Source organism: Scyliorhinus torazame, chromosome 24 (assembly GCF_047496885.1).
Source record: "Scyliorhinus torazame isolate Kashiwa2021f chromosome 24, sScyTor2.1, whole genome shotgun sequence".
Lineage (NCBI taxonomy): Eukaryota > Metazoa > Chordata > Chondrichthyes > Carcharhiniformes > Scyliorhinidae > Scyliorhinus > Scyliorhinus torazame.
In genome coordinates, this window is record NC_092730.1 from 15,648,023 (window position 1) to 15,660,522 (window position 12,500).

General features: G+C 69.2%; 1 protein-coding gene across 1 annotated transcript in view; it reads right to left on the reverse strand.

Annotated features, from left to right (window-relative positions):
• The window catches only part of LOC140400205 (EH domain-containing protein 1-like), a 41,170-nt gene that overhangs the window by 356 nt on the left and 28,314 nt on the right, over window positions 1-12,500 (reverse strand). Inside the window, exon 3 of the mRNA XM_072489673.1 lies at window positions 10,524-10,976. Within this exon, the coding sequence (XP_072345774.1) occupies window positions 10,524-10,976 (453 nt within the window). The remainder of the gene's footprint in view (window positions 1-10,523; window positions 10,977-12,500) is intronic.

Consider the following 12,500-nt stretch of genomic DNA (forward strand, 5'->3'; position numbering starts at 1 on the left):
ATCCCTTAGTTTTATAAAAATTAAAACTGGTTTGGGTGCACAGCATGATCCCAATCTGGCTGCAGCATCCCCCCTACATTAGCGCAGCGACGACACTTTGGGGGACTGGAGTGGTTGGTGGGGAAGGCCACCCCTCAGGCATTCAGGGTGAAGGGGGAGAGTAAAGGGTTAATGAACTCTGGCGCTGGACAGGGCAAACAGAAATAAGGGAAGCTAGAGGCCGAGACACTCTCTCGGGAGCGGAACAATCCCAGCATTGACACATTTCAGTGACCCAGGAACCTGTCGCAAGAGTTCTCGGAAACTGCGGACACTGGGGGAAAACTTTGTGCAATAACGAGCGCGAGAGAGAGAGAGGGAGAGGGGAGGGGCGCGAGAGAGGGAGAGGGAGGGCGGGCGCGAGAGAGGGAGAGGGAGGGAGGGCGCGAGAGGGCGCGAGGGAGGGCGCGAGAGGGCGCGAGGGAGGGCGCGAGAGGGCGCGAGGAGGCGCGAGGGCGCGAGAGGGCGCGGAGGGAGGGCGCGGGAGGGAGGGCGCGGGAGGGAGGGCGCGGGAGGAGGGCGCGGAGGGAGGGCGCGGGAGGGAGGGCGCGGGAGGGAGGGCGCGGGAGGGAGGGCGCGGGAGGGAGGGCGCGGAGGGAGGGCGCGAGAGGGAGGGCGCGAGAGGAGGGCGCGAGAGGGAGGGCGCGAGAGGGAGGGCGCGAGAGGAGGGCGCGAGAGGGAGGGCGCGAGAGGGAGGGCGCGAGAGGGAGGGCGCGAGAGGGAGGGCGCGAGAGGGAGGGCGCGAGAGGGAGGGCGCGAGAGGGAGGGCGCGAGAGGGAGGGCGCGAGAGGGAGGGCGCGAGAGGGAGGGCGCGAGAGGGAGGGCGCGAGAGGGAGGGCGCGAGAGGGAGGGCGCGAGAGGGAGGGCGCGAGAGGGAGGGCGCGAGAGGGAGGGCGCGAGAGGGAGGGCGCGAGAGGGAGGGGCGCGAGAGGGAGGGCGCGAGAGGGAGGGCGCGAGAGGGAGGGCGCGAGAGGGAGGGCGCGAGAGGGAGGGCGCGAGAGGAGGGCGCGAGAGGGAGGGCGCGAGAGGGAGGGCGCGAGAGGGAGGGCGCGAGAGGGAGGGCGCGAGAGGGAGGGCGCGAGAGGGAGGGCGCGAGAGGGAGGGCGCGAGAGGAGGGGCGCGAGAGGGAGGGCGCGAGAGGGAGGGCGCGAGAGGGAGGGCGCGAGAGGGAGGGCGCGGAGAGGGAGGGCGCGAGAGGGAGGGCGCGAGAGGGAGGGCGCGAGAGGGAGGGCGCGAGAGGGAGGGCGCGAGAGGGAGGGCGCGAGAGGAGGGCGCGAGAGGGAGGGCGCGAGAGGGAGGGCGCGAGAGAGGAGGGCGCGAGAGGGAGGGCGCGAGAGGGAGGGCGCGAGAGGGAGGGCGCGAGAGGGAGGGCGCGAGAGGGAGGGCGCGAGAGGGAGGGCGCGAGAGGGAGGGCGCGAGAGGGAGGGCGCGAGAGGGAGGGCGCGAGAGGGAGGGCGCGAGAGGGAGGGCGCGAGAGGGAGGGCGCGAGAGGGAGGGCGCGAGAGGGAGGGCGCGAGAGGGGAGGGCGCGAGAGGGAGGGGCGCGAGAGGGAGGGCGCGAGAGGGAGGGCGCGAGAGGGAGGGCGCGAGAGGGAGGGCGCGAGAGGGAGGGCGCGAGAGGGAGGGCGCGAGAGGGAGGGCGCGAGAGGGAGGGCGCGAGAGGGAGGGCGCGAGAGGGAGGGCGCGAGAGGGAGGGCGCGAGAGGGAGGGCGCGAGAGTGGAGGGCGCGAGAGGGAGGGCGCGAGAGGGAGGGCGCGAGAGGGAGGGCGCGAGAGGGAGGGCGCGAGGAGGGAGGGGCGCGAGAGGAGGGAGGGGGCGCGAGAGGGAGGGCGCGAGAGGGGAGGGCGCGAGAGGGAGGCGCGAGAGGGAGGGCGCGAGAGGGAGGGCGCGAGAGGGAGGGCGCGAGAGGGAGGGCGCGAGAGGGAGGGCGCGAGAGGGAGGGCGCGAGAGGGAGGGCGCGAGAGGGAGGGCGCGAGAGGGAGGGCGCGAGAGGGAGGGCGCGAGAGGGAGGGCGCGAGAGGGAGGGCGCGAGAGGGAGGGCGCGAGAGGGAGGGCGCGAGAGGGAGGGCGCGAGAGGGAGGGCGCGAGAGGGAGGGCGCGAGAGGGAGGCGCGAGAGGGAGGGCGCGAGAGGGAGGGCGCAAGAGGAGGGCGCAAGAGGGAGGGCGCAAGAGGGAGGGCGCAAGAGGGAGGGCGCAAGAGGGAGGGGCGCAAGAGGGAGGGCGCAAGAGGGAGGGCGCAAGAGGGAGGGCGCAAGAGGGAGGGCGCAAGAGGGAGGGCGCAAGAGGGAGGGCGCAAGAGGGAGGGCGCAAGAGGAGGGCGCAAGAGGGAGGGCGCAAGAGGGAGGGCGCAAGAGGGAGGGCGCAAGAGGGAGGGCGCAAGAGGGAGGGCGCAAGAGGGAGGGCGCAAGAGGGAGGGCGCAAGAGGGAGGGCGCAAGAGGGAGGGCGCAAGAGGGAGGGCGCAAGAGGGAGGGCGCAAGAGGGAGGGCGCAAGAGGGAGGGCGCAAGAGGGAGGGCGCAAGAGGGAGGGCGCAAGAGGGGAGGGGGCGCAAGAGGGGAGGGCGCAAGAGGGAGGGCGCAAGAGGGAGGGCGCAAGAGGGAGGGCGCAAGAGGGAGGGCGCAAGAGGGAGGGCGCAAGAGGGAGGGCGCAAGAGGGAGGGCGCAAGAGGGAGGGCGCAAGAGGGAGGGCGCAAGAGGGAGGGCGCAAGAGGGAGGGCGCAAGAGGGAGGGCGCAAGAGGGAGGGGCGCAAGAGGGAGGCGCAAGAGGGAGGGCGCAAGAGGGAGGGCGCAAGAGGGAGGGCGCAAGAGGGAGGGCGCAAGAGGGAGGGCGCAAGAGGGAGGGCGCAAGAGGGAGGGCGCAAGAGGGAGGGCGCAAGAGGGAGGGCGCAAGAGGGAGGGCGCAAGAGGGAGGGCGCAAGAGGGAGGGCGCAAGAGGGAGGGCGCAAGAGGGAGGGCGCAAGAGGGAGGGCGCAAGAGGGAGGGCGCAAGAGGGAGGGCGCAAGAGGGAGGGCGCAAGAGGGAGGGCGCAAGAGGGAGGGCGCAAGAGGAGGGCGCAAGAGGGAGGGCGCAAGAGGGAGGGCGCAAGAGGGAGGGCGCAAGGGAGGGCAGAGGAGGGCGCAAGAGGGAGGGCGCAAGAGGGGAGGGCGCAAGAGGGAGGGCGCAAGAGGGAGGGCGCAAGAGGGAGGGCGCCAAGAGGGAGGGCGCAAGAGGGAGGGCGCAAGAGGGAGGGCGCAAGAGGAGGGCGCAAGAGGGAGGGCGCAAGAGGGAGGGCGCAAGAGGGAGGGCGCAAGAGGGAGGGCGCAAGAGGGAGGGCGCAAGAGGGAGGGCGCAAGAGGGAGGGCGCAAGAGGGAGGGCGCAAGAGGGGAGGGCGCAAGAGGGAGGGCGCAAGAGGGAGGGCGCAAGAGGGAGGGCGCAAGAGGGAGGGCGCAAGAGGGAGGGCGCAAGAGGGAGGGCGCAAGAGGGAGGGCGCAAGAGGGAGGGCGCAAGAGGGAGGGCGCAAGAGGGAGGGCGCAAGAGGGAGGGCGCAAGAGGGAGGGGCGCAAGAGGGAGGGCGCAAGAGGCGAGGGGCGCAAGAGGGAGGGCGCAAGAGGGAGGGCGCAAGAGGGAGGGCGCAAGAGGGAGGGCGCAAGAGGGAGGGCGCAAGAGGTGAGGGCGCAAGAGGGAGGGCGGCAAGAGGGAGGGGCGCAAGAGGGAGGGCGCAAGAGGGAGGGCGCAAGAGGGAGGGCGCAAGAGGGAGGGCGCAAGAGGGAGGGCGCAAGAGGGAGGGCGCAAGAGGGAGGGCGCAAGAGGGAGGGGCGCAAGAGGGGAGGGCGCAAGAGGGAGGGCGCAAGAGGGAGGGCGCAAGAGGGAGGGCGCAAGAGGGAGGGGCGCAAGAGGGAGGGCGCAAGAGGGAGGGCGCAAGAGGGAGGGCGCAAGAGGGAGGGCGCAAGAGGGAGGGCGCAAGAGGGAGGGCGCAAGAGGGAGGGCGCAAGAGGGAGGGCGCAAGAGGGAGGGCGCAAGAGGGAGGGCGCAAGAGGGAGGGCGCAAGAGGGAGGGCGCAAGAGGGAGGGCGCAAGAGGGAGGGCGCAAGAGGGAGGGCGCAAGAGGAGAGGGCGCAAGAGGGAGGGCGCAAGAGGGGAGGGCGCAAGAGGGAGGCGCAAGAGGGAGGGCGCAAGAGAGGAGGGCGCAAGAGGGAGGGCGCAAGAGGGAGGGCGCAAGAGGGAGGGCGCAAGAGGGAGGGCGCAAGAGGGAGGGCGCAAGAGGGAGGGCGCAAGAGGGAGGGGCGCAAGAGGGAGGGCGCAAGAGGGAGGGCGCAAGAGGGAGGGGCGCAAGAGGGAGGGCGCAAGAGGGAGGGCGCAAGAGGGAGGGCGCAAGAGGGAGGGCGCAAGAGGGAGGGCGCAAGAGGGAGGGCGCAAGAGGGAGGGCGCAAGAGGGAGGGCGCAAGAGGGAGGGCGCAAGAGGGAGGGCGCAAGAGGGAGGGCGCAAGAGGGAGGGCGCAAGAGGGAGGGCGCAAGAGGGAGGGCGCAAGAGGGAGGGGCGCAAGAGGGAGGGCGCAAGAGGGAGGGCGCAAGAGGGAGGGCGCAAGAGGGAGGGCGCAAGAGGGAGGGCGCAAGAGGGAGGGCGCAAGAGGGAGGGCGCAAGAGGGAGGGCGCAAGAGGGAGGGCGCAAGAGGGAGGGCGCAAGAGGGAGGGCGCAAGAGGGAGGGCGCAAGAGGGAGGGCGCAAGAGGGAGGGCGCAAGAGGGAGGGCGCAAGAGGGAGGGCGCAAGAGGTGAGGGCGCAAGAGGGAGGGCGCAAGAGGGAGGGCGCAGAGGGAGGGCGCAAGAGGGAGGGCGCAAGAGGGAGGGCGCAAGAGGGAGGGCGCAAGAGGGAGGGCGCAAGAGGGAGGCGCAAGAGGGAGGGCGCAAGAGGGAGGGCGCAAGAGGGAGGCGCAAGAGGGAGGGCGCAAGAGGGAGGGCGCAAGAGGGAGGGCGCAAGAGGGAGGGCGCAAGAGGGAGGGCGCAAGAGGGAGGGCGCAAGAGGGAGGGCGCAAGAGGGAGGGCGCAAGAGGGAGGGCGCAAGAGGGAGGGCGCAGAGGGAGGGCGCAAGAGGGAGGGCGCAAGAGGGAGGGCGCAAGAGGGAGGGCGCAAGAGGGAGGGCGCAAGAGGGAGGGCGCAAGAGGGAGGGCGCAAGAGGGAGGGCGCAAGAGGGGAGGGCGCAAGAGGGAGGGGCGCAAGAGGGAGGGCGCAAGAGGGAGGGCGCAAGAGGGAGGGCGCAAGAGGGAGGGCGCAAGAGGGAGGGCGCAAGAGGGAGGGCGCAAGAGGGAGGGCGCAAGAGGGAGGGCGCAAGAGGGAGGGCGCAAGAGGGAGGGCGCAAGAGGGAGGGCGCAAGAGGGAGGGCGCAAGAGGGAGGGCGCAAGAGGGAGGGCGCAAGAGGGAGGGCGCAAGAGGGAGGGCGCAAGAGGGAGGGCGCAAGAGGGAGGGCGCAAGAGGGAGGGCGCAAGAGGGAGGGCGCAAGAGGGAGGGCGCAAGAGGGAGGGCGCAAGAGGGAGGGCGCAAGAGGGAGGGCGCAAGAGGGAGGGCAAGAGGGAGGGCGCAAGAGGGAGGGCGCAAGAGGGAGGGCGCAAGAGGGAGGGCGCAAGAGGGAGGGCGCAAGAGGGAGGGCGCAAGAGGGAGGGCGCAAGAGGGAGGGCGCAAGAGGGAGGGCGCAAGAGGGAGGGCGCAAGAGGGAGGGCGCAAGAGGGAGGGCGCAAGAGGGAGGGCGCAAGAGGGAGGGCGCAAGAGGGAGGGCGCAAGAGGGAGGGCGCAAGAGGGAGGGCGCAAGAGGGAGGGCGCAAGAGGGAGGGCGCAAGAGGGAGGGCGCAAGAGGGAGGGCGCAAGAGGGAGGGCGCAAGAGGGAGGGCGCAAGAGGGAGGGCGCAAGAGGGAGGGCGCAAGAGGGAGGGCGCAAGAGGGAGGGCGCAAGAGGGAGGGCGCAAGAGGGAGGGCGCAAGAGGGAGGGCGCAAGAGGGAGGGCGCAAGAGGGAGGGCGCAAGAGGGAGGGCGCAAGAGGGAGGGCGCAAGAGGGAGGGCGCAAGAGGGAGGGCGCAAGAGGGAGGGCGCAAGAGGGAGGGCGCAAGAGGGAGGGCGCAAGAGGGAGGGCGCAAGAGGGAGGGCGCAAGAGGGAGGGCGCAAGAGGGAGGGCGCAAGAGGGAGGGCGCAAGAGGGAGGGCGCAAGAGGGAGGGCGCAAGAGGGAGGGCGCAAGAGGGAGGGCGCAAGAGGGAGGGCGCAAGAGGGAGGGCGCAAGAGGGAGGGCGCAAGAGGGAGGGCGCAAGAGGGAGGGCGCAAGAGGGAGGGCGCAAGAGGGAGGGCGCAAGAGGGAGGGCGCAAGAGGGAGGGCGCAAGAGGGAGGGCGCAAGAGGGAGGGCGCAAGAGGGAGGGCGCAAGAGGGAGGGCGCAAGAGGGAGGGCGCAAGAGGGAGGGCGCAAGAGGGAGGGCGCAAGAGGGAGGGCGCAAGAGGGAGGGCGCAAGAGGGAGGGCGCAAGAGGGAGGGCGCAAGAGGGAGGGCGCAAGAGGGAGGGCGCAAGAGGGAGGGCGCAAGAGGGAGGGCGCAAGAGGGAGGGCGCAAGAGGGAGGGCGCAAGAGGGAGGGCGCAAGAGGGAGGGCGCAAGAGGGAGGGCGCAAGAGGGAGGGCGCAAGAGGGAGGGCGCAAGAGGGAGGGCGCAAGAGGGAGGGCGCAAGAGGGAGGGCGCAAGAGGGAGGGCGCAAGAGGGAGGGCGCAAGAGGGAGGGCGCAAGAGGGAGGGCGCAAGAGGGAGGGCGCAAGAGGGAGGGCGCAAGAGGGAGGGCGCAAGAGGGAGGGCGCAAGAGGGAGGGCGCAAGAGGGAGGGCGCAAGAGGGAGGGCGCAAGAGGGAGGGCGCAAGAGGGAGGGCGCAAGAGGGAGGGCGCAAGAGGGAGGGCGCAAGAGGGAGGGCGCAAGAGGGAGGGCGCAAGAGGGAGGGCGCAAGAGGGAGGGCGCAAGAGGGAGGGCGCAAGAGGGAGGGCGCAAGAGGGAGGGCGCAAGAGGGAGGGCGCAAGAGGGAGGGCGCAAGAGGGAGGGCGCAAGAGGGAGGGCGCAAGAGGGAGGGCGCAAGAGGGAGGGCGCAAGAGGGAGGGCGCAAGAGGGAGGGCGCAAGAGGGAGGGCGCAAGAGGGAGGGCGCAAGAGGGAGGGCGCAAGAGGGAGGGCGCAAGAGGGAGGGCGCAAGAGGGAGGGCGCAAGAGGGAGGGCGCAAGAGGGAGGGCGCAAGAGGGAGGGCGCAAGAGGGAGGGCGCAAGAGGGAGGGCGCAAGAGGGAGGGCGCAAGAGGGAGGGCGCAAGAGGGAGGGCGCAAGAGGGAGGGCGCAAGAGGGAGGGCGCAAGAGGGAGGGCGCAAGAGGGAGGGCGCAAGAGGGAGGGCGCAAGAGGGAGGGCGCAAGAGGGAGGGCGCAAGAGGGAGGGCGCAAGAGGGAGGGCGCAAGAGGGAGGGCGCAAGAGGGAGGGCGCAAGAGGGAGGGCGCAAGAGGGAGGGCGCAAGAGGGAGGGCGCAAGAGGGAGGGCGCAAGAGGGAGGGCGCAAGAGGGAGGGCGCAAGAGGGAGGGCGCAAGAGGGAGGGCGCAAGAGGGAGGGCGCAAGAGGGAGGGCGCAAGAGGGAGGGCGCAAGAGGGAGGGCGCAAGAGGGAGGGCGCAAGAGGGAGGGCGCAAGAGGGAGGGCGCAAGAGGGAGGGCGCAAGAGGGAGGGCGCAAGAGGGAGGGCGCAAGAGGGAGGGCGCAAGAGGGAGGGCGCAAGAGGGAGGGCGCAAGAGGGAGGGCGCAAGAGGGAGGGCGCAAGAGGGAGGGCGCAAGAGGGAGGGCGCAAGAGGGAGGGCGCAAGAGGGAGGGCGCAAGAGGGAGGGCGCAAGAGGGAGGGCGCAAGAGGGAGGGCGCAAGAGGGAGGGCGCAAGAGGGAGGGCGCAAGAGGGAGGGCGCAAGAGGGAGGGCGCAAGAGGGAGGGCGCAAGAGGGAGGGCGCAAGAGGGAGGGCGCAAGAGGGAGGGCGCAAGAGGGAGGGCGCAAGAGGGAGGGCGCAAGAGGGAGGGCGCAAGAGGGAGGGCGCAAGAGGGAGGGCGCAAGAGGGAGGGCGCAAGAGGGAGGGCGCAAGAGGGAGGGCGCAAGAGGGAGGGCGCAAGAGGGAGGGCGCAAGAGGGAGGGCGCAAGAGGGAGGGCGCAAGAGGGAGGGCGCAAGAGGGAGGGCGCAAGAGGGAGGGCGCAAGAGGGAGGGCGCAAGAGGGAGGGCGCAAGAGGGAGGGCGCAAGAGGGAGGGCGCAAGAGGGAGGGCGCAAGAGGGAGGGCGCAAGAGGGAGGGCGCAAGAGGGAGGGCGCAAGAGGGAGGGCGCAAGAGGGAGGGCGCAAGAGGGAGGGCGCAAGAGGGAGGGCGCAAGAGGGAGGGCGCAAGAGGGAGGGCGCAAGAGGGAGGGCGCAAGAGGGAGGGCGCAAGAGGGAGGGCGCAAGAGGGAGGGCGCAAGAGGGAGGGCGCAAGAGGGAGGGCGCAAGAGGGAGGGCGCAAGAGGGAGGGCGCAAGAGGGAGGGCGCAAGAGGGAGGGCGCAAGAGGGAGGGCGCAAGAGGGAGGGCGCAAGAGGGAGGGCGCAAGAGGGAGGGCGCAAGAGGGAGGGCGCAAGAGGGAGGGCGCAAGAGGGAGGGCGCAAGAGGGAGGGCGCAAGAGGGAGGGCGCAAGAGGGAGGGCGCAAGAGGGAGGGCGCAAGAGGGAGGGCGCAAGAGGGAGGGCGCAAGAGGGAGGGCGCAAGAGGGAGGGCGCAAGAGGGAGGGCGCAAGAGGGAGGGCGCAAGAGGGAGGGCGCAAGAGGGAGGGCGCAAGAGGGAGGGCGCAAGAGGGAGGGCGCAAGAGGGAGGGCGCAAGAGGGAGGGCGCAAGAGGGAGGGCGCAAGAGGGAGGGCGCAAGAGGGAGGGCGCAAGAGGGAGGGCGCAAGAGGGAGGGCGCAAGAGGGAGGGCGCAAGAGGGAGGGCGCAAGAGGGAGGGCGCAAGAGGGAGGGCGCAAGAGGGAGGGCGCAAGAGGGAGGGCGCAAGAGGGAGGGCGCAAGAGGGAGGGCGCAAGAGGGAGGGCGCAAGAGGGAGGGCGCAAGAGGGAGGGCGCAAGAGGGAGGGCGCAAGAGGGAGGGCGCAAGAGGGAGGGCGCAAGAGGGAGGGCGCAAGAGGGAGGGCGCAAGAGGGAGGGCGCAAGAGGGAGGGCGCAAGAGGGAGGGCGCAAGAGGGAGGGCGCAAGAGGGAGGGCGCAAGAGGGAGGGCGCAAGAGGGAGGGCGCAAGAGGGAGGGCGCAAGAGGGAGGGCGCAAGAGGGAGGGCGCAAGAGGGAGGGCGCAAGAGGGAGGGCGCAAGAGGGAGGGCGCAAGAGGGAGGGCGCAAGAGGGAGGGCGCAAGAGGGAGGGCGCAAGAGGGAGGGCGCAAGAGGGAGGGCGCAAGAGGGAGGGCGCAAGAGGGAGGGCGCAAGAGGGAGGGCGCAAGAGGGAGGGCGCAAGAGGGAGGGCGCAAGAGGGAGGGCGCAAGAGGGAGGGCGCAAGAGGGAGGGCGCAAGAGGGAGGGCGCAAGAGGGAGGGCGCAAGAGGGAGGGCGCAAGAGGGAGGGCGCAAGAGGGAGGGCGCAAGAGGGAGGGCGCAAGAGGGAGGGCGCAAGAGGGAGGGCGCAAGAGGGAGGGCGCAAGAGGGAGGGCGCAAGAGGGAGGGCGCAAGAGGGAGGGCGCAAGAGGGAGGGCGCAAGAGGGAGGGCGCAAGAGGGAGGGCGCAAGAGGGAGGGCGCAAGAGGGAGGGCGCAAGAGGGAGGGCGCAAGAGGGAGGGCGCAAGAGGGAGGGCGCAAGAGGGAGGGCGCAAGAGGGAGGGCGCAAGAGGGAGGGCGCAAGAGGGAGGGCGCAAGAGGGAGGGCGCAAGAGGGAGGGCGCAAGAGGGAGGGCGCAAGAGGGAGGGCGCAAGAGGGAGGGCGCAAGAGGGAGGGCGCAAGAGGGAGGGCGCAAGAGGGAGGGCGCAAGAGGGAGGGCGCAAGAGGGAGGGCGCAAGAGCGAGGGCGCAAGAGCGAGGGCACAAGGGTCTGATGTGGGGCGAGGGAAGAAGGACAGATGTTGTGCTCGCAACTGGAGACAACGCAGGCAGGAATGTGTGCGTGGGGGGCGGCCAGGGCCTCTGGACAAGCAGTCGGCCAAAGTGTGCCCAGCTGAGGAGAAACGCTGTCGGCCATTGTGGGCCCAGCTGAGGAGGAATGTGTGTGTGGGAGAGGGGGGGGGGGGGGGGGGCGTCAGAGCCTCTGGACAAGCCGTCGGCCATCTTGGATCCAGCCTGGGAGGAACGTCCTCACCGGGCCGGGAATAGTTTGTAATCCTCCACCCCAGACTGGGGGGGGGGGCAGATGCTCCTTCTCGGGAATACATTTTTTTATGCGCTCGATACGTGGGGAATTCGGAGAGGGGACAAATGGGGAAAACTGAGCTGAAACGCCAGTTTGGCCACGAATGCGCGGAATAGTGGAGCAGGCTCGAGGGCCTGCATGGTTTACCAGAGATACCGCACGGGGACAGATGGCAGCACGCCCGTACCTTCGCCAGCCGCGCCCTCTTGATCAGGTCGTTGAGCTTCCTCAGAGCGGCGTTCCTGGGCAGGCTCTGGATGTCCTTGAACAAGTCCTGCTCCTCGGCCTCGAAGAGCTTGCGGTTCTCGGCGATGAGGAGCGGCTGGGACCAGAAGGAGCCGATGTAGACGCGGATCACCTCGGGGGTGTTGATGATCTTGCCCAGCGACCACATCAGGGCGCCGTACACCCGCATCAGCTGCTGCGTGTGGATCTGATCCGCCTTGTTCAGCACCACCCGGATCTTGTCTTCGTGGTTTTTCATGGCCTTGATCACCTCCGAGAACTCGTCCGAGATGTCCAGCTTGTGGGCGTCGAAGAGCAGGATGATGCGGTCCACCCGCTCAGCAAACCACTCCAGCACCGCCGCAAAGTCATAACCTGAGAGAGAGAGAGGGACACAGAGAGGGAGAAGAAGCGAGGTTAGCCAGAGATTCACTCGCGGCCTCACTCTATAACCCGGGAAGCTAGGTGGGCAGACACCTCCAGCATAAACACACAAATGCAGCCGTCACACCCTCCCACTGCGCCCACGACTAAAGCCCCATCGCTCCAGCTCATTTCCTCTGCTATTACCCTAATCTCGGCCAGTCCGCAACGTCCAGCCGTGACCAGAATCCCCCTCAGCCGCCACGCTGCCTCTCCCCGCAATTGGCTGCCGTGGGTCTATGAAAACAGGACGTTGTACATTTGGGAAGCGTGAACTGCGGAAAGCTGCAACAGGGGCACGTGCGCACGAAAGAGAGAAAGCTAGCAGACGGGTGCAGCAGGTCTTCGGGGAGGTTAATGGGATGTTGGTCCCCATTTCAAGGAGGTTGGAGGAGAAGAGTCGGGAAGTCTTGCTGCAACTGTACAAGATTCTGGTGAGACCAGATGGAGCGCTGGGAGCAGTTTTGGTCTCCGCAGTTAAGGAAAGGTATCGTTTCGTTGGAGGGGGTTCAGAGAAGGTTCAGGAGGATGATCCTGGGATGGGATTCGTTAGGAGTTTAGAAGAATGAGGGGTGATCTCATTGAAACGTTTCGGATTATTAAGAGGCTTGACAGGGTAAATGCTGAGACGATGTTTCCCCTCATGGCAGGGTCTCAGACCAGAGGGCATAGCCTCAAGAATAAAGAGGTGCCCCTGTATGACCGAGAGGAGGAGGAATTTCTTCGGAGGTTGGGAGTCTACCGAACCCCTTGCCAGCGAAAGTTGTGCGGGGGAGGGCAGAGTCCTCGTGTACATTTAAGGCTGGGATACAGGGCAGCACGGTGGCGCAGTGGTGAACACTGCTGCCTCACGGCGCCGAGGTCCCAGGTTCGATCCCGGCTCTGGGTCACCGTCCGTGTGGAGTTTGCACATTCTCCCCGTGTCTGTGCGGCTCTCAACCGCACAACCCAAAGATGTGCCGGGTAGGTGGATTGGCCGCGCTAAATTGCCCCTTAATTGGGAAAAGCAAACAGGCTCGAATGTGCCCTCGGTCCCTACGCCGGTCCCGATTTCTTGCAGCCTTTTAATGTTAATGATCTGGGGCTACGGGCTGCTATTGAGCGTTGCAGATATACAAGAAATACAGAGGAAGCTGCAAAAAAATAGCCAAGTACTTGTGACGTGGAATCACTTGTGAAGGACGGGAGCCAATATCAGCACAGCAAGCTCGCACAAACAAGCAGTTTGAGATGGCCAATCGCCTGTTCCTGCTGTAGGAGATAAAACATTGCCTGCCTGCCTGCCCCCCCCCCCCATCCCGGGGAAGATCTCCCCACCTCTTCCTCCACTTGTCGAAATATGGGGTCTTTCTACACCCACGCACTAGCGGGGAGGTGCAGTGTTTCAACGGATATAAAAAAAAAGAAAACAGCGCCTCCAGCAGTGCAGGGCTCCCTCGGTACTGCAGCGGACAGAGTGCAGTCAGTCTCGATTTT